Source organism: Aptenodytes patagonicus, chromosome 6, assembly GCF_965638725.1.
Source record: "Aptenodytes patagonicus chromosome 6, bAptPat1.pri.cur, whole genome shotgun sequence".
NCBI classification, from domain to species: domain Eukaryota; kingdom Metazoa; phylum Chordata; class Aves; order Sphenisciformes; family Spheniscidae; genus Aptenodytes; species Aptenodytes patagonicus.
This window is the reverse complement of record NC_134954.1, coordinates 53,385,584-53,410,470: the sequence shown is the minus strand read 5'-3', so window position 1 is coordinate 53,410,470 and position 24,887 is coordinate 53,385,584. Positions and strand designations below refer to the sequence as shown.

At 36.5% G+C, this 24,887-nt stretch overlaps 1 protein-coding gene across 5 annotated transcripts in view; it reads left to right on the top strand.

The window, feature by feature from the left end:
* UBR3 (ubiquitin protein ligase E3 component n-recognin 3) overlaps positions 1 to 24,887 on the top strand; it is a 118,132-nt gene that overhangs the window by 81,718 nt on the left and 11,527 nt on the right. For all 5 annotated transcript variants that reach the window (XM_076342641.1, XM_076342640.1, XM_076342639.1 and 2 more), the window contains 3 exons: positions 9,169 to 9,274; positions 17,406 to 17,506; positions 24,318 to 24,442. In XM_076342641.1, the coding sequence (XP_076198756.1) occupies positions 9,169 to 9,274; positions 17,406 to 17,506; positions 24,318 to 24,442 (332 nt within the window). The remainder of the gene's footprint in view (positions 1 to 9,168; positions 9,275 to 17,405; positions 17,507 to 24,317; positions 24,443 to 24,887) is intronic.

Below are 24,887 nucleotides of genomic sequence, written 5' to 3'. Positions count from 1 at the left end.
TTTATCTTACTGATATTTTTTCAAAGTCGGGAGATTTCATCTTCTCCATATGATTTTTTTTTTTTTTAAGATAAAAGTGGCATGAAATACATTCATTACATCTTAAAACACTGTGAAATGTTTGATGTCATGTCAGTATTAAATTTGTGTTGCATGTACCTATTTAAAAGCTTTCTATATATGTGTAAATAAAAGATAATGGCTTTTCTCATGGTGCTTTATCACCAACTAATGTCAGTAAGTGCTGATTATGACTTTGCAGAGAATGATTGAACCAACAGAGTGCTGGGCAGCTTCCTTGGTGTACATCGGTATAGCTCCATTGTTTCTATTTGAACTATATCAGTTGACAGCAAGGGAGGAACTGCCTCAAAGTTGTTTTTGTTTGTTTAGGGTTTTAAGAAAGAAAGAAAAAAAAAAATTCCACCAAGCTGAGGCCTGGTAGCTGACACTAAGTGGTTTATATAATACATTATTTAATTTTTTTCTTATACTTACCACACCACCCCTTCAACATCATCTTGCATAAAGAAGGGCTCTTACATACTTAGGACCTGATTTTAAAAGGAAGCATCCCTTTTGCTGACAGCCAGTGAAAAGATCAGTTAGGATTTTTAATACATATTCCTCAAGTCTTGAAATGCATGGAGAATACTGTAATCATTGGAGAAATTTACTTTTGGAGAATTACAAAATTGGAAATGATACATGGAGAATGTATCTCCACTGGAGGATTGTCTTATGCCGGATTGTTACTTCAACAAGACAAGACAAACTTAAGTCCTGTTTACATTCATATATCTTACTTAGCTATTTTTCCAGCATTTTTACTGTTTTGCCATTAACTCTGTATGTCTCAGAAAATGAACCAATATTGTCTGTTCATCAAAATGGATTACTGGAACAAACTAAACTTACAGAAAGTTGAAGATACTTCTCACATTTGAGAAGTCTGGAAATTATCGTCTTAACGAGAAGCTTTAAGTAAGATTACATCAACTATTGCTTTTAAAAATACGTCTTAGTTTACAAAATTTAAAATGTTTATGAAATACATCACTTCTTGGTAGCAGCAAAATTCGCTGTTAAACTGTGCATTAGTTGTCTATGTAAAAAGTAAAATAGCTCAGTAAGGAAAACTTTGTTTTAAATCCTTGTCTTCGGAGTTGTGTATATATTTAGAGAGAAGAAATTTTTTTCCCCATGATGCGATTTGGCTGTTTTCATGTACTTGCACACAAGGGCTTAATCTGAAATTGGCAGAGTATTTCCTATAATTGAAAAATGTGTTGATGATCTTTTTTTTTTCTTAATGTGATAACATTTCTTAATTTTTATTTTTTGTTTCTACTTATAATACATTGCATTTTGTTTGTTTACTATAATATTTTTCTGTTCCTTTTTTAAACTGCTGTGTAATTTTGCTTATTGAGTGTGTTGTATGTGGAAATAGTGCTTTTTCCTTTAGCGGTTGCATTACTTTAAGGATTCTAGTGCATATTTCTGATGAAAGGATAGGGACAGCATTTAAACACAATGCACCTGCTTTTTTCCAGGCTTTTGGGTAGAATGGTAAATTTTCTTACATAGATCTAAATCGTTCATGTTGGTGTTTTTAGTATCTATCTTGCACTTCAGAAAAATTGAAGAAGGCCTTTAAAGCTTTCAGGTGAAAGGTGCTATGTATATGAATGTGTTGTTGCTTTAAACAGCATGGAGACATAAATGTCATCTGTTCATTGTTAAAATGTTCACATGCTGTTTATGTTCTATATTGGTACTTTGTAAAATTGTTATGTAGCAAATTAGTCATAGTTAATCTTGCATTAAAATAGACTCATTTTTAATGCAAGGTAATGGGGTTCTCCTAGAACAGACCTGTACAGTACTTCCATTTAGTAGTAGTATATTTAGTATTGGACATTAGGCTAAATATGACTAGTGGGAGCAGAATTACTTATCCATATATAGCAGTGTTTGTTTTCACTAAACCGTTACATAATTATATGAGTTTCCTTCATTGCCCCTTCCATATTGGTGCATTTAGAGAGAAAAAATGGCAGTTCTTTAGATACATGTTCTATAATAGATTTTATTATCTTTCCATACTAATTTCTTTTTCTAAGAGGTAATCCTGTTTTTAAAGTTTCACTTAAAATGTACCTTCAACTTCTTCATTGTCTTATGCAGTGAGGAAAGAACGATTTTAAAAATACATATCCTATCTAGAACTTGAATACTGTTTTGTTAAAGTCTTGCTTGTACAGTATTGAAACTGCTTTTGTTTTTTAAACGTCATTCATGTCAGGTCCAGCAGAAGTAATCTAAAATATAACCCATTTCTGTTTTTCTTATGTGTGAGATAATGAGGTGTCTCTCATGTGATTAAGCATACCACCCTGTATTAGTCTTATAACAACTGTAAAGTTGGGTGATTAGATATTGCAGAAAACAGAATATGTTGTCCCAGGTGAGCTGTTACAGCAGCAAGCGTCAGGGAGGATGGTGGGAGCAAATAGGTCAAGAGCTGTTTTAGTAGATTGCACGATGAGGGAAGCTGCTCTTGGGAAGTAAAATTAAGAATGATTAATGTAGCTGTTAGTGTCAGTGATAGAGTCTGCGCGAGAAGAATGATGAAGAAAATTTGGCTGTAAAATTGCCATTTTAAGGTTTAAAGTTTTGTATGTGTGTTTGCATGAGTGTGTGTTACTAAACAGTATGCAACCAAAAAATGCACATAGTCCTATTTACTTATTACTTAAAAATCAAGTCCTATTTTAAGGACCATGTTACAGTTTTAGAGTCTATAGCCTTGCAAATTCTCTGGAGTTTAGGGAATAATTATGATATATAACAACTGTACAGGCCTTATTTCTCTGTTTTATAAACTTTAAGAGATCTGATGTTTTGCTTTTTGTTTTCATTGTTTTGTGTTTATAGAACAGCTTCAGAACACAATAATAAGGCTGAATAATTAGGACTTCTCTGTATGACTTTTGTATCTCTCTTTAACTCTCTACGTGTTTTTCTCTGTCATTGTTACTCTGGTAATCTTGCAATAGTGGGTGAACAATTCCACAAAATTTAAATTATCTATAAATGAGTTTATAATCTAGTCCTGTCTTCCTTGTAACTTTTAAATAGTTCATTCTTTCTTTCTGGCTGCTTTCTTTTCTTTTTTCCTTTTTCCCTTTGTAATAAGGATAGGACTAGGGTTTTTCGGGAAGGATTAAATATTCTATCACCTTGTCCTCTGGCTTCAGTTTCGCTCTATAGGAGCTCCTTAACCTTACGGTTCCCACAGATTGCAGAGTCTGGCATTTCAGCATCAACTGCATTGATTGGAAAGGACATTAATTTACAAGTGTACATCAAAAAAGTACTTAAGGCTTGTGTAAGCTCGCCTTAAATAAAACGACCAGCACCTTCATAACTTCTGTGATGGTTCTGACCATCGAGAAACCATATTGTTCCACTGGGGTTTTTTGTTTGTTTGTTTGTTTTTTCTCCTCTTGCTCATTTGAAGCCTGGGTTTTGCATTTGTAGATGGCTCAGCAGTGTCATCTGTCTTGATTGTGATGTTAGTATCAATTCAATCAGTCCTTTTAATGTCTTTGTGAGTACAGAAAGTCATCTTGACATGAAGCATTTTCTAAGCTCTTCATGCTCCTTCTGTATCAAAATTTTCAACCACGTTGATAGTAATAGCTGTCTCCATTTTATCAGTATGGCTGGTGATACTTGGAACCACTAAGTATGGTTCATTCCTGTAGGAAGAAAAACCTAATTCTTTTATTAATTGCTCAGTTGCAACTGTTTCCTTCCTGTAATCTATTAGTGTGAATATGGTTGCAAAGATTCCTACCCAGCTCTCTGCAGCCACTGAAAATGAAAAGAATGAAAGTAGTTTTCAGGAATGCTTTTTGCCTTGGTACAGTGGTTTTCTAGGGTTGGGTTGGGTTGGGGTTTTTGGTTTGGTTTTGTGGTTTTTTATTTTGTTTTGTTTTTTAGTTAGGAGTTGGCAATATGCAGATCTTTGGTGCCCATCCATTCATGCTAACTTTGAAAAAGCAGTTTTTCTTACCAACAGATGATCCTAACTGTTTCCTAAAAAGCTTGGTATGCCGTTCATACCTAGCGTGGGAGAGGCAAAGATAGATACTGTTAGAATTGTATTGCTAAAGTTGATTTCATACACTGGCAAGTTTGGTGTCAAGGATAATTAACTGCTTCATCAGCAATTAAGGCTTAAGATTTTGTAAAGACTATTCATGTCTTAATGCCTTAATAGGCTTTTCCTGACCTTCACGTTTTTTCTTCATTGATTTCAATCTACTGGATCAGTGATGAATGGGAGGATGCTGTCAGCAGGTCTTTGCAGCTGCTGTTGCTAAGTGGACTATATAAATCTCTACAAGTAGAAAAAAATTCCTCAATCTCCTTACTAACAGTCAAGTCCCATCTGGTTGTGTCAAGTGTTTTTTGTTATCATCTACATTCTTCTTGATAGTCCCAGCAAACTTTGGGAGGAGAAGGGCATAATGTCTCTAGTCTGGTAAGATCTTCACACAGCAGTTGAGACAAGGATGTTTTCAATTCCACTTGCAGTGAACTGCTGTGTCACTGTGTTTTGTGATCTTTTGACTTGGTAAACATGAGTACTAATTTATAAAATGAGAAAGGAGAAGACTGGATCAAAATAGCAAAGTAGAGATTTTCATGACAGCAGTATGTGTTATTTACGTCCTTCTAAAACATAAATATGAGAGAGACTGGGGAATAACACATCATCTAGACTTCTGCAAGCAAAACAAAGTCAGCTAATACCTTAATTTTCTTTGTCATCATTAGCACAGCACATTGCTATGCGTTGCAGAAGTGGAATTAATAACAGAAAAAATCTTTTGATTTCAACTTTGGTAATTTGAGAGTTTACTTTAGAGTCAAGAGACCGGAAAAAAGAAAGACGAAAAAAAGGCTGCAAAACTCATGTAGAAATTTGGGATCACTTTGGCAAAGACCAAACCAAGATTACTGGTGAGACCAAAACTTACACCTGTGTGTAACTTCCTGAATCACTCATTTTTGTCAGTTCAGCACAGCATTTTTAAGACAGTTCTGTCACTCATCTATCAAATCCCTATCTGGTCATCTCTCTGAATTTAGTCTTCTTTTGTGCTGTGCATACCACACTAGACATGAAGAGAGCTGTGAAATCACCCTTATAGACTCCTGCTTTATGCACTTCGGCACAGCAAAATATTTTTAAGAGCTTTGTCAACATCTGTAAAATCAGTGTGCTTTAATAGTAAAAATAGTAAAGAATGCAACTGCAGGTGCTAGTGCAGGCAGTGTGGATATCTAGACAAAATACCCATTATCTTTGTTTTTTATGAGAGGAGCAGCATTAGAATACTTCCTCTAATAGCTTCAGTCCCAGTGCAAAGACACAGGGTCTTATCCTTTGAGCTGCTCTTTTGAAAGTACTGATTCCAACTGAGTTTATTGCTCCTCTCTCCCAACAGGATAACCCTGAGAATTAGAGCTGGTATAGGAAGAGTTGAAAAGAATGTACCAAGAGCAGCAGTGTATGGAACAATAGATTTATTTTCGTAATTTTTAGAAATGGAATTAGGAAGGCTAATTTGCATCAAAGTTAAAGCTAATGTTTAACTGCTAATCTAGATGATTCTATTACGTGTTTTATATAAACTTTACATGTATTCTGTGAAAACAAAGACCATCTAAATAAGTTGGGAGAATTGAGACAGCGCTGCTTCAATGTAGATAGTATTTGAGTCATATGAACATGTTCTAAAGCTAGTAATAATCTTGCCCACTTAAATGTCTAAATCTTGGAGTCCTGCCAAGCCCCTGACGACTTGCAGCAATAAGTTACACTGTGCATTCAAATTTTGTGATTTTTAGATTTATTCAATTTAACTGGATGCAGGCTGTCTCAGATATTATGAAATTATTAGGAGAGGAGGACCATATTCAAATTCTTTTCACTGTTTACTTCTCATGATTTGTTATCAATAAACCTGTAATTCTCATTTTGTTGTGACTTCATAATTACCATTCTTTAATTTTGTTGCTGATGTGCTTTCTAACATTAATATTCTTCTACCAAATCTTGTTAAGAATGTTAATTTGGAGACTCTGAGCTACACCAAGATCCTGTCTTTCCCACTTAACGAAGGTGGGCTTTCCTGGAGAGAATTGGCCATAAGATAACACTGTGAGCGGTGGAGGGGTTTGGGATGCCTGGTGGGTTATAGCCTTCCTTTCCATTCTTCACAAGACTAGGCAAGGTTGTTGTTTGTGGGCCATTGTCATGTTAATGTTTTGCTGCTACTTGTTTAAAAAAAAAAAAAAGTATATTTTAAAGCTTCTAAGTAGGGTATAAGAAAATGGGAGGATATTCTGTATTTTTATGTTTACGTTTCGGAATGATGCATTCACACGAATGCACAGGAAAAAAACCTCTGGTGTTTATTTGGCCCAAGGTAGATTTCTGCCAGTCCCTCAAGCATAAGAATGTGGTGAAACACCAACAAGCACTTTGTGCACAAAGAAGTTGCCAGTTCTAGATTTCAGTGCTCTGGTGTTCTCCGTGGCATTCTCCAGTACTCCATAATCATAGTAAATTTGACATAAAGCAACAGGAGTCACTGTGGTGTAAAACAGAAAGATGTTTGTGAAGAAATAAACCTTTGTATCTTCCTCTGGCTAGTCCTTAGTGTTTGCTAATTGTTAGAAATCTTCTCAGAAATGTGAGTACGGAAGCAATAGACAAACCAGAACTCAGTTTTACTGATTTGGAAGGTGGCAGCTGTCAGGCCGTTTTTGTTGCAGTGTTCCCATTAGGGGGCAATGTTATTCCTTGATTACCCCGGGTCTAGAAACAAGCATGGCTGTGCTGCATTAACTTAGAGTATCTTAATATTTTTAAGTCAATTCATAAAAAGTATTTTATAAAAGGTCATTGTAACAATAGCTTATTACCTACTTCCTAGCTTTATGTTTACGTGCTAAACACATTTTCTTGCAAAGGAGTGATAGCTGCCTTAATCACAAACAAAAAATATTGTCTTACAAGACTGCTAAACTGATTTTTTTTGTTCGGATTCAGTCGATGTTAGAATGTATCTTGATTCCATAAATGTTACATGCTTGGAGATTACAAATAAATTCTCCAGTGCTAGAATTTGATGCTTGCCTGCTTAATTTCATATCGGTAAAAGCTGAGGAAAATAGCTATTAAAGGAGCAAAGGGTTAATTAATTATGCTAAGCATTGTTGGGGTTTTTTTTGCATAGTTTCCCATTTCTGTTTGAGGCAAGGAGCAGTTCAGAAAAAAATGACATTCCTTTTAGTAGCAGAGAGGCAAGAGGGAAGGAACGGGAACCTTCATGGGTTTCATTCCAAATAAAACTATACTGGGGGTTTTTTTTATTATTTTGATGAAATATCAGTATATTTTCTGGGTTTTGAAGTTTGTCAGCAAAGCAATGTTTTGCTAGAATCTCTTGCCAGGAGAAAAGATGACTTATTTTGTCCTCATTGACTGTTTTTATTCAGAAAGCAGGTGACAGCAATCAATTCCAATGCCATCTACATCTCCAATTATTTTACAAACCCCAGGAGCTAATTACAGCCCTCAGGCTCTGGCAGTCAGCTGACTTCATCATGCGACTCTTTGGCCATTGCATACCTCTGAGTAATTGTCTATTTATGGAAAATAAATTAATAGCTGCTATTTCTACTTAAAAAAGAGGACCTGTGAGTGTGTAGGTTGAGCAAGTGGGTTGTCGAGAGAAAAGAGAGAGATTAAGAGAGCAGGAGGTAAAGGGATCAATTGAAAGAATAAAAGGGGGGGGGGGCAAGAAGGTAGCAAGATACTAAGGGAAAAAGTTAAAATGAAAGGGAGGAAGGAAGCAGGATCCTGGAAAATGGAACAGGAGAAACATGGCAGCAAATAGCAAGATATAGTCTTGACAGGAGGGAAAAAGTGAGCAAAATCATGGGAAATAGTATTTTAAAATATGATTCTAATATAAACCTATGAAGATAAAAAAGATGCATTTTTCCCAAACTGTAACTGTATTATAAACACAGAAAAAGAAGTGAAGTCTGAGATTCTTATTGTACGTACCTCTCTGAAAATGCTGTCAGTATAGATGGTGCCTGCCTTCTTGGCTCACTTAAGGGGAGAAAGGATTAGATGTAATCTTTATTTGTGTTGATCATATGATTCATAGAGAAATGAAAACTGCATTTTAGTATATAATACTGCAGTACTGTGCATGAATGATAAACTAAGCATCCTTTGTTCAAAAGGTTCTAGAAGTGTTTTGCAAATGATATTTTTGAAACAGTGAGTGTACAGAAGGTTTTGAATTGATGAATATCAGCAAACTTTGCCTACAGTTTGTATAGGCAAATCTATGCCGTTACAAAGACTGTTGCTACTTTAGTGTCATTGTGGTATAGTCCAAAGTTTGGGGTTTTTTCTCTTCCAAAAGTTACCTACAAAATAACCTTATGAAGGCAGAAGGAATAACAGCCTTTTAAGGATGAAGAGCTGAAGTGATCCTGCTATAGGCCAGAACTTCTAGCAACTTTAGGTTAATTTCAAATATGTTGTGCACAGAACTTAACTGAGAGAGAGAGGAATAAAAGCTGTGTGTTAAAAGTATATCAGTCTCTGTTTAGAAGAGATGTTCAGGAAATAACAGCTTCTGGCATAAACTGGAGAGGGAAGTGAAGGAAGCATGCAACCTTAGCAACATAACAGCATACGAAACAGGATTTTTAAAAAGACGTATAATTAGGTTTGTAGAGCTGGTGTATTACGAGCACTAAACCAACTGAGATCTGGTCGAAGCTTTCTAAACAGCCTTTCTCCATTTCAGAATTTCAGGAGAGAAAAAAAATAATTTTTTGTATGCATGCATATGTTCATTGTCTTCTATTGAAATCTTACTTCTCTTCAAAACCTTTATTAAAAAATAAATTTAAAAAGATGCTTCTTAGGATACCAGCTTATTTGGAATGAGATGACAGACTTTTCAGAATCTTGTAAAATAAATGATGGCAATTTAATGTGAAATACTTCATATTATTGTACGTAATAATCAGCAATCTATCTTCTTCACCTTTCAGATCAGCTGTTCCATGTGTTGGCCATGCACATGCGCCTCTACAGTATAGACTCTGCATACAATCCCTGGAGAAAACTGACCCAGCTGATGCAAGATAAAAATTCAGAGCAAGTATTTTAATTTACCAAATATCAGTTTTACCTTGTGAAAGAAACATCCTTACAGAGGGACTTTGGGTAACTTTCTGTCTTAATTTAAATTCTCTGTGAGGTAGGCTGATGAACTTAACATCTAAAAAATGTATATGTATATTTGTAAAAATAAATTTTCAGATTTCTCTTACATAAAATCTGACACACTCCAGTTTTGAGTTGAAGCTGAAATACACCGCTTGCAAGCTTAAGCACATGTGAATTTAATAGTATTGGGTAGGTGCACTGCTGTTCTTGGTATGGATGCTAGACAAAATTTACATCGAGATTAAGTTCATAAATAGTTTATTGAAAGTTGGACAATGACTAATAGCTGTTCCAGAAATAACATAAGTAGGCCTAATATATGTGAGAAATAATTCTGTTGGAAGCTAAAAATTTTCGTCATGCTTGTTATTTTAAACAAGTTATTTACCTGAGTTTGCTTTTAAAACATTAACCTTACATATACAGCTGTACAAGGATTAACAGTATAATAAATGGAGCCATGTATCTATGTTCCACAAGGACTCATCTCCCTGCTGACTTAAGACTGTTCACTTTTCAGATTCTACCTTGATGGTGAGAAGAAAGGTTTCTTGCCTAAAACCAGTTGATTATTTTTCCTCATAAGAGGAAGACAGTATTTTTTTTTTTTCTCTTGGCACCTTGAGCATCTTCTTCATAGCTAAGGTCTCCACTTTAGCTTGCAATAATGTTGAAAAGACTGCCTTTTTAGTGTCTATCCAGCTGTGTATTTGTCAGTGTGTTTCTAGGAGCCTGAGATGGAAAGCAACATGGGATTTCAAAAATTCATCTAGGATAGTGATGCCACAATCCTAATCTGCAAATTAGGAAAAATTATTAAAACATTTGTGCTTGCTTCTAGTTTGAGATTTTACTGTTTGTCCTCTTGGAGCCAGGTCTTTTTTTGCAATCAACATTAGGTTATTGCAGTAATTAGGCTAGATTAATAGATTGGTTTATAAACATTAGCAGAACAAAGCATCAAGAATTTTATAACCTGAAACCTATGTTATTCAGCATGCATTCAAACTGCTTTGAGAGTATGTTTTCGTGTGATTCTGCCCTGACCTAGATTGAGCAGTGGAAAGAGGTTAATAAATTGGTGTATGGTTGACTGAGTTATACCAGGCAAAATTAAGATCACGTTGATAGGCTGTTGACAATCAAAATGGCTGCAGGACTGATCATGCACTTCTCATTTTGGTATCTGAAGAGCTTGCTGGCTTTGGAGGTAGCTATTAACAGAGGGGCTGCTTTTTCTGCACGTGCACCTTTTTTTCGCCCTTACAGACTTGATGGAATTCACCATGCATTGGTCATATCAAGGTTAGATTGCTGCAAGTTAGATTTCATTAGGCAATATTTTGAATCACTTCAAAATGAATGGTACTGTAGACCATAATGGCTTGCTTTGCAGGAGGTGTTGCATGTTGGGAATGCATTTGAGCAGTTCTCTTGTTTTCTGCACTGGTTTTTAAGATTTCTTGGTAGACTTGTTGATGATGGTTTGGCACTAAGTCCTAAATTGTTTAGGAAGCTATAACTGAGAGATCATCCATTTTGCCATGAAATAGTTTACTGTTGAGATGCATAAATGAAATCAAGCTGGAATTTTTTGCCCACTCCTTGGAATGTTTTTCCCACCTTAGTCTGCAGACCCCAGAAAGCTGCAGAGGAGGCAACTTGGGGACATGTTTTTAATGTATAAATTAGAGCATAGGATGGATATCTGTAATTATATTTTAGAAATTTGAAGTAGTAGTTTCACTTGAAGGTGGCATTCGTATGATTGGTGTGTATGGTGTAATTGCATGCTTCTTAGAGTCACACAGCCTTCTGAGAAATCCAGAATAGCAAATTTTTTCAGGTACAGGAAAGAGTGCTCAGAGCAATTAGAAGGTGATACACTGCTGTAAACTGAAGAAGATTAAGAGGGTGGTGGTGAAATACCACTGCAGATTTAAGATGTGGATAGCACTCTTGCCATTTTGAGGATAACCAAGTAATCTGAATCATCAGCCTGACCGCTACATGAGACTTTAAGTAAAGACTTGTAGAAAAAAAATGTCGATGAGAGGAAAAGATCTATATTATCTGACTATATTACTGTGATTCCAAACAATTTAACATCAGGAAAGTCACAGGAGCAAAATAACTTTACACCAACATACTATATTTTTCCATTTAATTTTTACTTTAAATTATTATTTCAGTTGAAAGCAATTTTCCAGAGAAGTTAGTTGCATCTTTATTTCTTTAAAAGGATAATTTTCAAAACTAAAAAAGAAAATAATTGATGGGATACAAGTGCCATTGCATTATCTTTTCACCCTTATTTAATTGTACTTTGTTTAAATACATAAATATTTACAATTAAAACTACCCGGGTATAGAGCTCACAATTTTTAGCTTGGTTTTCCACAACCCAGCTATTGTTATTCATAAATCATGCCTTAGTTTCATGTATCTGGGAGAACTGATCGAAGTAATTTGTAAAGACTCTCACAGAATTGCTCTATATACTTCCCAAAGCCCCTGGTTTTGCCCGGTGTCATCTTCTACAACTGTACCTAGATCGCTCCGTAGTTGAAAATGGCAGCTGAAAGGAAAGATAGGAAGGAGCTCATGCAGTCACACCAAGGTAAAGTAGAAATAAGGAAATTTTGAGCAAGAAGATACCCTATCAAAAAGGGCCTAAATAATGTGAACTGTTTGAAGGAAGAGGGAGGAAAAAAGATAAAGCTGAGTCTGATGAACTGTGAATGGTATAGTGGATTCTTTCTCCTATGCGTTCATGTTGTCAAATTTAATATACACTTGGTCCCACAGGCTGTGCTCAAGCAAATTGTTCTACTGGGGCAGATCTGGTTTCAAGGGTGATCAAATAAACAATTATTGTGCTGTAAGTGGGGAATAATAGCTTCTGGCAGGGGGCAGAGGAGGAGCAGCTGGAGGCAATAATTACTAAACCCAGATGTGAATTTAATGGACTAGTCCAAATAGCCAGAGTTTTGGGAATGGCAAACCTGAAATAAAAGGATATACATTTTTTTTTAAACTCACATCTCTACGAAGGCTGAAATTTTTGTGTCTGTTTTGTCAGACAAAATGTGTCAGCAAAGAATGATTTGATAAAGCATTAAGGATCTTTGCAGTAGAAGCACTTGCAGGGGGGAACTGCATGACAAACTGAAATGCTGAAATATACTGGGTTATTTTTACTAAAGTGTTTTGCTGATGTTTGTTCTAAGCTAGATCGCTTTGGTGATTGTTTGTTTATAGTGTCATACCAGAGCAACAACCTGCAGCGCAGGGATGGGAATGAGCAACTGTGCATGCAAACCTCTTTAAGTCACATCTCCATCACAGAAACCGTTGTGAAATGGGAAAAATAAAAGTTTTAATGAAGATAATCCAAGGCAGACAGAGAGTAGGATGATGGGACATGGGGTGTAGTTAAGGTTTGTGCAAGAGGTGGTATATACGTACACATGCTGTAACAGGACTTATGTGGTCTATTCAATAAACACATAAATCCTGCCTGAAACACCAATGTCTCAGGACATACGTTAATGACACGGAGGTTTCAACAGTAATGCCAGCTTCAGGAGTACTTGCTCTTGGCTGTTTCTTCCTTCCCCTGTACTGTAGCTCACCGCCTTCTTCAGCTATGCTGATGTAACTTGAGCAGTCTGTATCATGAACAAAGTCAAGGAACGAATCCATGCTTTTAAAAAGGTTAATTTGAATGAGTTTGGGAACAGGTGACAAGGGAACGCTGGGGGTACAGTGGGTGAAAGAGAGAATGGGAGATGCCTAATGTTAGTACTATCAGTGAAATCCTGTGTTGTATAATGAGAAAAACTGACCTGCTGTAAAATCTGCTGTGACACAATGAAGAGCAAATGTGAAACTGTGACTATATCCTAGAGTATAGCCAGAATAAATAGTAGAATTCTACTTTCTTATCACGAACATCAGAAGCTGTGTATTACTCTGACCTTTCTGCAGGCTGGGACTTGTGGGCTGTATTTCTCATCCTGCAAGTACTGAAGAGAATATAAATTTGCCGTAGTTGATTAAGCCTTTGTTTAGCTGTATCCGTATCCTTGTGTCTCAGGTTTTCTGTATCTGACAGTTCGAAGAGGTGTCAGGCTCAGAACTTCCACTTTATTTATTGTCTTTCTGACTTTATGATCAGTTGGAGTTAGCATCAAACAAAAATGTTAAGTGTCTCTAGCTGAGAGAAGAAGGGAAAGGGAGCATATATGTAAGGAATGGCCATAAGCAAATGCTGCTCATTTCAAAGTAGAACAGAATTTTCTATTCCTCTGTATCCATTCCCAAAGAAGTGATTCCCATATAACCTCTGTCAGGAGGAGGATGCAGAATACAGAGGCAGAGTTGCTCAGCTGTCAGCTGATAGACAGCTCCGGTATTGGCACAGAGAGAGGTGCAGCCCGATTACCTTGGACTGAAGGAGAGGTCAGTTCCATAGAGAAAATCAAGCAATGCATTTTTCATTCTTCGTTTTGGTACATGTTTATATTGCACTGTACAGTTTATTTCCACCTCCCCCCCCTCCCTTTTTTTAATGGATACAGCATATAACTACAATACATTTGAATCATTCTATATTACTTTGGTCCCATCTGAAGTTTTACTTGCTTTCATTTTATTCAGTGCTTCTGTGACACAATTTTTTGTAAAGTCAGATTTATCAAGCTTTCACATATGCATTGGGGATTAACAGGATGGGCAATTTCCATTAAAAGTGTTTCTAAACACATTTTATAAATTCAGTTTCAGTGTCATAATGAAGAAGTTGCTTAGGCTCTTAACAAATGACAGAGCAGTTTAAGTGTTTCATATGCTGCAGTGCTTGATGTAAACGGAAGCAGCTTATCTAAAACCCTGACATTTAACGTAGCTTTACTTCTCCAATTCATATGAAATTAATAAATTGGACAAAGAATTCAGTTGGTCCTGCATGTGAAAATGAGTTCATTTATTTGTGATGTTGCCAGTCAATCACAGTATTCTGTATATATAAGAATATTTCCTAATTTTGTCAGAACTGGTATTTGACCTAATGGTTACGTGACTGTTAAATGATACTGATGTTGATAACCCTGTCAGGAAGAGGTGTTCAACTAAATGTGACCAGAGGGAGTTAATTTTTTTTTTGTCTTAATGTTACTCCAAATTAATATTTTTCCCAAATTTATATATAAATTAAAAATTAAAGGTGAGAAGTAATTTAAGAGATGTCCATGGCTTTAAAGTCATTACATAATGAGGGTTATTTTAAAACTCGGTGTCATAGATGATAAAATAGAACTAGCCGTAGGTAAAAGTAGAATTAGAGAGACTTAGTGAAATTAGCATCTTCATTGCCTGTATAATTTTGAAAATGAGACTTGGTAGTGGGATACAAATTTTTGCCCCTTTGTCTTCTTTAGAATTCAATACACTGATTTTTAGAGTATTTGCTTTTTGTTTAGGACGCTCCCATATATAAATATCTATATTTATGTATGTTACAATGTTTTAAAACAATCATTTTAGGAAATGATTGATTATAGCAAAAGGGGTTACGGATAGTGTTTATTCTGTAGCTGTTTGGGTTCATTAATTCAAAAGGACCAGTTAGACCATGTTTTCTGTGACTTCATTTTATATGACCAATCAACCAATCCATTTGTGCTCGTTCTCACAATTGAAAGTGTTGCATAAAATGACCGGAAACTTTAGCCGTTTAATAAAATTATTGCTTCAGAATGTGCCTTACTCAGCTGGGAGAGAGGGGAAGGAGACTAGTTAGAAAAATGTGTAGTTGGATAACACACTTAACATGACCAAAAGTGTTTTTTTAATTCTTCTCTTACATGACTGCTTCTGTGTGTTAAAATTCGTATCACAGATGACTCCTAGCAGTGCCTTTTGTAGAGAGAAGTCTGAGTTTTCATGAAATCAGTAACTATATTGGGGTCTCCTTCCAAAAGCAGCATCATGTTTATGTGCCTCAGAGATGATAAACTGGTTGGATCCCCAAAGCTATTAAAAGGTACTAAGGACCTTATGCATGCATCCACATCCATTGTCCACCGCATGTGGACAACCTCTTCCAGTACGTGGTCTGCAAGAGCTCAGTTTGTCTGCTGTGTGTGTGATAGATGGCACCAAGGGGAGTTGGTGCCTTTGCAAAAGAGAGGCATCAACTAAGCTAATGGAATAGCCAGTGCCAGCTGAGTTGGATCAGAGGAAGAGTTTGGTGCTCTTGGAAGAGAGGCAATAATTGGATCCAACAATAGTTCACCAGTCATGCTCTGAAAGGGCAGAGCTGAGGCAGAAGAGCACTTAAATGTCTTGTCTGTGCGTTTCTTTCCTCAATCTGATTCTGTTTGTACAGAAACTTGGGCACTTGCTGCAGGGCTTAAGAAAGCCTCATTGGGAAACTCTGTGGTTCACAGCATCTTGCAGAACAACCAAAAGGAGGAGAGTGAGACTGTGATTCTGGGGGTAGATCTTAATAAGGATATACGTCTATTTTCAATACAACTATCTAGCACTTCATCAGTTCTGGTTTACCTGCAGGACAGTTAAGATTGCTGGAACAAAGCATGAAGCTAACCTTGGAACTGTAGCAGGTGGATATATTTTGATTTCCTGACATTCTCGGGTGGTTTTTGTGGAGGGCCCAGTGAAGTGCCGCGTGGCGTAGAGGCCTATAGCTGCCCTAAGTAAGGGAAGCTCCTACCAGGAGAGGAAGAATTGTTTTTCCAGCAGTTTCTGACCAGTGAGAAGAACGACAAAAGAAAAGGGGAAAAAGGTGGAAAAGCCTAAGGAGCGATAGAAAGAAAATGCCCTTCCAGAAGGACAACAATTGAATGGAACTCAGTAGTGTGTGATGCTTTCCTTTGCAACGTTTGCATCCGTTTGTAAGAAGCTGTTGAGGACTCTGTGTTCCATGGGAGATTCAGGGTCAGTTAGTTATACTAGGGCCTTGCGATATAGCTCCTGTGGTAGTAGTACAGATAAATATCTTAAACAAACGTCTCCTCCTCAGTTACTCCATTGGCATTCAACAGTCAACCAGCTAGCCACCACTGTTTGGGAATGAAAGAACCCAAACAGCACTTTCTTCTGTGCATGTTGCAGAAGGGGAAAGGTGACAAAGGAGGATGCATATCACATGGTACCAGCTGCTCTTACTTGAGATCTCCTTCACACTCTGTATCAATTAAAGAGGGGGGAATGATTTTTCGGCATTTTGACTCAGCTATTGAACCTATGGAATATTGTCGGTTGGAATATTTTTGGATATTACTACACAAAGCTAGAAAAATACTACCTCCTATCTGCAAACATTTTCTGCTTTTAAGTATAAAACTACAAGGTGATGTTAGGTCATTCAGTGAATCCGAATAGTTCAAAAGTTTGCAGTATCTCTTTATGTGCTTATTTGCGGTCCTTCCTGCCATATGGGGTTTTTAATACTGTGTGTGAGATTGCATAATGCCACCTGTGATGGCTGCTTGAGTTTTCATTTCCTTACATGAAGGAAAGCAATACCTTTTCTAAGGTCTCAATGTTTTCCAATAGGAGCAATCCCTGTAACTTTAATGTAATTTGAGGATTCATTGTTGTTACAGCATGGATATATGTATACTTGTGAAATGTCATGCTTTGAAGACCAGTTAAATTATTATGTTACTATGCAGTATATTTTCTTATTTTAGAACATAAGTTCTAAAAGTGAAATACTGAATGTTCCTTGAGTCTCTACATAGAAATAACTAGTTCAGACAGTTTTGGAAAGTTTTAAAATACTTTAACAAGAATCAGGTACCCAAATGGTAACTTCCTCATGAATTATTACCACCCTTTAGTAACATCAGGTAGCATTACAATCCATGAGGTTTTAAAATCGAGATCAGTTAGCGAATTGTCAGGTATTTGGCTTCTGTAAGCTTGATATCAAATGTAATACTTTTTAAAATAAGATGCAAAATAAAATATGAAAATTAAAAATAGGTTTGTAGTGTCAGAAGTGATTTTCTTTGGGTTTTCTTTCCAGGCTGATAAGTGAAGAGCTGCCAGAAGTTCCTGTGCTTTACAGAGATGTCTCATCCCTTTTGCTTATCCAGATTTTAACCATGCCTCAACCATTGCACAAAGGTATGTTACAAAAATGTATATGTTTAGATGATTATGTATATGAGGCTGCATTCATGGGGATTTCCAGGATGGTAAATCATAGCTGGTATACTGTGTATTCTAAAATAACGTTTCTGCCTTATCTACAGAAGGTGGCATTGAACAGAAGTTTTTGTTGTGGGTTGACAGGCTTATCTGTGGTCCCCTGTCTTCTCACCTTATCAGTCAGCCTATTCAGTAAAGATACAAGAGCTGAGCGAAAACCATTAAGTACCTTTACTGAAGGAAAAGTGTCCTTTGTTTGACCTTCATCTCTTTGCTTAGACGGGCAGCTCAATACTTCAAGTTGAACTGAGTGCCTAAGGGTGAAAGATTTTAATTTATTTTGAATTTCAGAGTTTAAATTGCAGCAGTCTTACATAATAGGAGGTCATATAGGAAGACGATAATTGCTGTAATGCAGCAACTTCAATAGAGGCAGCCTATAGTATAATTTGGAATAAATATTAAATAGATATTTAAGAACTAAATTTTCATTACTAAAATCAAAACTGTTTTAAAACCTAAATTTCTTTTTTCATATAAAAGGAACAGCTGAACCTGGTCCATCTTGCTAATAGACAGTACGTGCTCCAGAAGATGGGCAGTTCAGACCCTCTGGTCTCTGGCTTGATTATTTGTAGCTATACCTTTATTTTAAAACAAGAACAAACAGACAAGTATCTTTTTACTACTTCACTGACAATGAACAGAGTATCTGCTTTGGGATGTGTGTGGCAATTTTGATGTCTGCTGAGTTTTGGTAATTTGTGGGTAGGTAAGTACAGGGACTGTTCTGCTCTTGATGCATACACCTAACTTACGAAGTGTAGTAGAAACTCTGTTTCCCCTTAAGAGGTGTTCAGTCCTCACTATTGAATGTTCAAATTCAGCTCAAGTGACTCTGTGTGTATCTGTTAACATCGTGGGTTGTGTTTTTTCGATTCAATGTACGTGTGTGGATTAAGTATGTCCAATAAATTATTAGAATATGAAAATACCCGGAGAATAAAATATTTTTTAATAGGAAGACTATTGTAAAAAATATACTTTTTTTTTTTTTACTACAGTTTAACTTAAATTAACTTTTATTGGAAGGACTTAAAAAAAGCAGCAAACAAAAGTTTAACGAGACTACCGTCTTCTGAAATACGGGGAAGGGAGTGGTGAAGCCAAAGTCCAAACAGTGGGGTTTTTTGTAGTTTATATTCAAGCATTGAAAAACACCATTTATGAAAGTATACCTTATCCTAGGAAAGACAACATTCAATTAATAGTAAGGCATCCTGTGGAGAATTCTGTAAAATACCACATATCGGCAGCACGTTTTGCCTTTGCTTGTAGGTTTAGCATATTTTGCAGTCGAAAGGGAAGTAGCAAGTGGCAGGAAGAAGATGAATGTAACCACTTCAAATCTACGAAGCATTAAATTGGAAATAAATTGCCATTTATCTTTCTAATTTTTGTTTCATCAAAATGGTTAGGCAGAATAAAAAGAAAGTCTTTCATGATTTCTTTGTCCTGAGGTGTAGAATGCGGTTCAGAAAAAAAGGTAATAACAAATTTGTTTAGAAGTTCTGTAATGGGTGTGTAGGTCACAGAGTTGAATTCGATACCATTAATTCTTAGTAGAGAGCCAAGGCATGAAAAGGTAAAATGGCTTGTGCAGGGTCACATGGCAGGTCAGTGATAGGGGTGAACAAAATCTACATTTGACCCTACTGCTTCCTGAACTCCCGGTGCTGCGTTGGCGTGATTGTGGGGTGCGGGAGCTGTGGACTTGGCTGGACACCAGTATGCAGACAGAAGGTTGACGCCTGTGTGCACTGACAGATATTGCCGGTATATTCCCTTAACAGTAGACTTAACTACGTTGCAGAAGAGGTGGTGTTGCAGTCTGGTGCAGAATGCCATGGTAATGGTGTTGGAACATTAATAATGAAGGAGGAATCTGTAGGGTTTAGAATCCATGAAAGATTTTCTTCCCTCTTTTAGCACGGACGCTCTCCTGTGATGGTACTGGTTTTGCAGTATCATTTATTAGGTATGTTGATGTATTCAGAGAAAGCACATTTGTATCCTTACAGGAAACTAAAACTGTTCATTAAGTATTAAATCTTCTTTGTGTTCGTATTCAAAATCCTTTTTGTTTATACAGTGTTTTTTAAAAACACTGAGTGCTCTGTAAGGAGGACCCAAACTTCATCTCTTGCCCTTCAGATATAGCACTAGGAATCACATTAACTACCCTATTAACTGTTGGATGGGTGTTGGTATCTTTTTCAATCTGACATCGATTAAAGCAATAAAAATGTCATTACTGTTCAGCCTCTTCATTCAGAGAGGAAAATTGATCTGAACACATCACAAAGACGGAACACTACAAATTAAATCTTCTTTTTTACGGGAGAAACTTTGTGGTGGAGGTAAGAGCATTTACAAGCACTTACCAATTTACAAAGAAGGGAACGAGGAAGATAGTGTGTACCTCCTGTGTAGTGTAACCAGCAAAATAAACACTGTGTTCAAGATACTAAAACCATTTGTGAATTTTTTTGTTGTTGTTTGACACTAGAACATGGGCAGAGCTTTTATAGACTTCATATGCTCAGCATTTTGAAATTGTGCAAGACTAAATACATAATATCCACATAGGCATTTCTGGTTTAATTCTGTGGCGGTTGTTATGCAGAGGATGGACAGTGTTCATGGTATTGTGAATTGGGACTCTGCAGAAAATGAGGATTTTGTTTCTAGAACCTCTAGCTCCTTTCTTACAGAAATAGAAAATGGTGTTGCATATGAAGAAAGGTAGTACAGAAATGGAGACGGTGGCTCGGTGGTTAACAAAACTTAAATCTGTCCTTGTAAATTGAATTCAACACCCACCACCACTCCTTTCTGCAACACAATTTCTATATGCTGAACAAGTAATTTAATTCAAATTGGACATTCTTCTTTGTTACCATCAATTGTAAAAAAATTTTATTTTCCCAGTACCTGACTTGGGACCCCTGTGACCAGATATCTGGAAGTGCAGAGTGCTCATAACTTCCAGTGATTTCGGTTTCTGCTTTGCTTTGAGTGTAAAACAAATACCATACTGTTGCAAAGTATTTAAAAACTGGGGTCTCGGTGAGCAGGGGTGAGCCTGAGGCTGGTAGGTGCATGGAATTGGTGGTCAACTGGCCAGCAGTGGCCTGGTGATGTGCTTGGTGCCACACATGCAAGGAGGGTCATGCAGCAGCATGGGTGTTTGCCAGCATACTGTTACACAGCCTGGCATTGCTTTAACGTAGGCCACAGTGCTGCTTTTACGAGACCTGTGATTTGGGAGTGGTAGATGTGCTCCAACTTAGAAGCTGGTTTTGAGAGTTTAGCCCAACCTCTATGGACTGTGGGAAAGGTTTTCTTCTCTGGTGTGTAACACCTAAATTCAGCCACTTTTTTTGCAATTCTGTTAAGGCCCAGATGCTGAAGAATCTGACCTGGATTTTCTGACACATTCTTTTTCTATGAAGTTTCAATGACATGCAACAAAAATACAGCAAGCAGCACTCAGGCGAACACTAGCACTTTTCTTTAATGATTGGCTAAGGATCTTGACTAAATACAGAATTAATGTAATCAACTTGAATAGTATCCGATTGCAATGTGGAAGCTGAAATATTTATCTGTATCCTGGAACTTTCAATATACCTTTCATAGATTATCTGAAGTTCAGTGCTGTCTCCCTTTGTCCTGAAGTTATTTTTTCAAATAACTATTCAAGCTTTAGATCAAGAAGAATATTTTCAAAGGTTATTTATATGAAGATGCCCTTCCGAATTCACTAAAAAAGGTCCTAGGTCCTTAATTTTGCATTTGGTTTGCTTTGTGGATTCTTTTCGCAGTCATTGCCTGCCAGCGTGTATCATCTAATTTGATATTGAAATTGAGATGCATATTGTTAGTAATACACTTACTCACCTGCACATTTCTTGCACTAATGTTAAAATTAGAGTTCTAGAAGTGTTTCCTGTATGAACTTCATTTTTAAGGGGGTTTGTTTAATGCATATAATGGGATGGGATGCTGGGAAGTAATTTGGTTCCAGAAAGTTTTGTTTAAAAAAGTTTTAAAAATAGGAACATAAAAGCATTTCTCAATACTATTCAAAAATAAGTAGAAGAATTCTGCATTAACCTCTGTTTTGATTATAATGGCCTAGCCATAATAATATAACTTTTAGACTGTCAGAATACCAGATTAGTTTTTTTATGTACAAACATAGAAGTCCTAATTGCATTTTAGTGCAGAACGTTGCACAGTATATCATCTGCAACAGAAGGGACTGACAGCATTTACATAGTTTACTCCACAGCATACAAATATACTAGCAATCTTTAGAATTATTAAATTGAAAAGATGATGTAGCAAAACGATAGCCTCCACCAGGGGGGCAGCAGGAAGACACCACGCAGCCCCCACGCGTGCCTTGCAGAAAGGCAAATAAAATCGCTCCTCACAGTAGACAAGAACATAACAGCTCTAGCGTGTTACAGATACCTACAGCTGTCAAATATTTTGCATTTTACAAATAAGAGGTAACACATAGTAATGAAATGATAATTGATCCTCTGACTGGTGTTTTTAGGATGTCTCCCATGGGATGTTTTTGTGACTATAAAATACTTGTTTTCAAAGCCTTGGCGCTCATTACACAGCGTGCTGCCTCTGAGCTGTTCCTGCAATATTTTCCTTTAAAAAAAAAAAAAAAAAGATTAAGTTTGTGCAGAAGTCAGGACTTCTTAAGGGTGACCCAGATGTGGGAGTGTGTGTTTTTTGTCCAATTCTGGATTCTCCAAAAATGTAATTCGTAGTCATTTATGAGTCACATACATGTAAGTAAATACAAGAACATTAATTTATTTTAAAAAACATAATATATGCTAGATATAATATTTCTGTGAATTGAACAATTAGTATTAAGGTGGGGATAGGGACAAGGAGAAATTATATTTAACAAAAAACAGATTTTTAAAAAATGTAATAGCTCTAGAGGGTGCTAAGACACCCAGTGTTGAGCACTGTGTACTCACGTCAGCAGAACAGAATGAGAACTAGAAGATCAAGTGGGCTATGGCAGATTAGTGAATGCTGACCAGCGGTCTGGTTTTGCTGCTGTAAGTGCAGTGGTTTTCATTCATGTTTTCCCAGTGTAAAATTGATCTCTATTGCTCGTACCTGCTATTGATGGAGCTAGAGCTCAGTACTTGAGTTCAGTTGTAGCTACAATTATAGACTGTAGCTGAGGCCGAAGAGGCAATTTTTACAATTCTGTGAGTGCATGTGGTTTAATCTTGTAGATCTCGGTCCCAGAAAATTTACTGAAAGCTTGCCTGCTATTACTCCTCAGGAGGAGGATTGCTAAGAAAATGGAGGTTTCAGCAGAGGAAAAAAGTAGGGCCTAGAGCGATCTGGTGAATTCTCCTTCTGGGTAAATGTGGAGAGGAAAAATCGTTATAATGCTACTTGCTGTAGCATGGGGCAGATGCAGTATAGCAGCATTCGTTGTCATGTTTAACGTAAGCTCCATAGGAAGGTAATACAGAAAAAAGTACACTTTCAATTACATAGTTAAAAATTATCATTTAGGTGCTTAAGTTGTGCTTATTTTATACACTCAGTGACATTAAAGAGTTTCAGAATCCATGTCTGTGTTGATTTGTAAACATTTGTTACATTAAAAAAGCAATTGTTATTTCACAAATTTAATTATGTACTCAAGTCCTGGCTGTGTTTGTTTTAGAACCCAGTGGTGGGTTTTGATATTAGATACAAGAAGGGAGAAGCAGGGAGTTTCATCTCCCTTACCTCCTTTCCATTTTCACATACAAAGCTTGTTTGAATCCTTTGGGAAGAAAGAATGAATTTAACTCAATTTTTGTGAGGTACTTATGTAAATAAAATTGTTTTGCTTGACTTCAAAGCCTGAGAGGACTTTTTAAAAGCCTCATTTTTGTCTACATTGTCTTATATATTATAGTTATGTTTGTGCTTAAGGAATGATCTAAGTGATGGTAGAAACTTCTTTGATCTGCCTAGATATTTAAAAAAATCAGATTATTTGGGATGGGAAATTGTAAACAAATAAAGATCTTTCAAAAGAAGGTAAGTTCTAAAATGACAGTCTCTCTTTTGTCCTCCTTCTGTATTTACGTGAGGTCCAGTAAATAGGTACTCAGTAAAGAGTGATTTGCAGCAAGTCTTGTATAGCTGGATCCATGCCCGGGAGTGAAGGGATAGAAACTGATGTATGCTAAATGTCCTTCTCGCAGTGATTTCTTTGGGAACTTAACTTTTCCAGTATTTGTATGAATGTAACTTATTCTAGATGGTTTAATCATTGCCAGAAGAGATGGTAGGATATGCATTTGCTTACATCTACATCACCCAATTTGTTGTAGCTATCAGTAATCAGTAGCTTAACTTGATGTAACATTTGGACAAAATAGAATTTTGTAGTACCACCAGGTCCCTACGAGGAAGTCACTGCTGATCAGGATTAAGATGAACATATGGAGCAGTGGAAAATTACTTGCCCTGTACTTGTTCGTTCACTATGGCTGCCAAGTCATTTTTGAAAGCCAGTAAATATATTTATGTTGTTTTGTATGTTTTGGGGGTTTGTACTTTTTGTATAGTGCTTGCTTTTCATTTGAGAAGCATCATTTCCATAACTAGAGACTCTGTAATCAGTATATTTGCTAAAAATATCAAGTATTTAAAAATGGCTTGCTTTGTTTTACAGAACATTTCACCTGCATTATAAAAGTGCTGTTCACTTTGTTGTATACTCAAGCCTTGGCAGCACTTTCTGTTAAATGCAGTGCTGAAGATAGGATGGCATGGAAAGAGTCAGGAGCTCTCAAAAAGGTTGGTTAATTTACTAAAACATTTATGAAATTTTGCTTATGTGTTTCTGGTAAGAATGTAACAGATACTTCTGCTTTGCATATAATAATTTGCTTCTGCTTCACAAAAATTCAGTATTTTGTTTCTGCGGGTGCAATTTTTGTAGGTTTTGGTATGTGATGAGACTTAAAAGCTTCACAATGAGTATCTAGTTCCAGAACTGAGTTTCAGATTTGTGGCTGTATCTCTATAGTTTCAGTCTTGAGTTTGTTGCGATGCTATCAAGTAGATGCACCTTTCCTTCCTGTGAAATTGAAGCCTTCCTAGGTAAACCATGGGTTGATCTGATGCACTCCTTTACAGGAAAAGCAGGCAAGTTTGGTGATGGGGAAAAAAACCCTGTTTTTCTTATTTGTTCATGCTATTTGTGGCTAGCCATATAAATTTCTCTCAATATGTAGTCTAG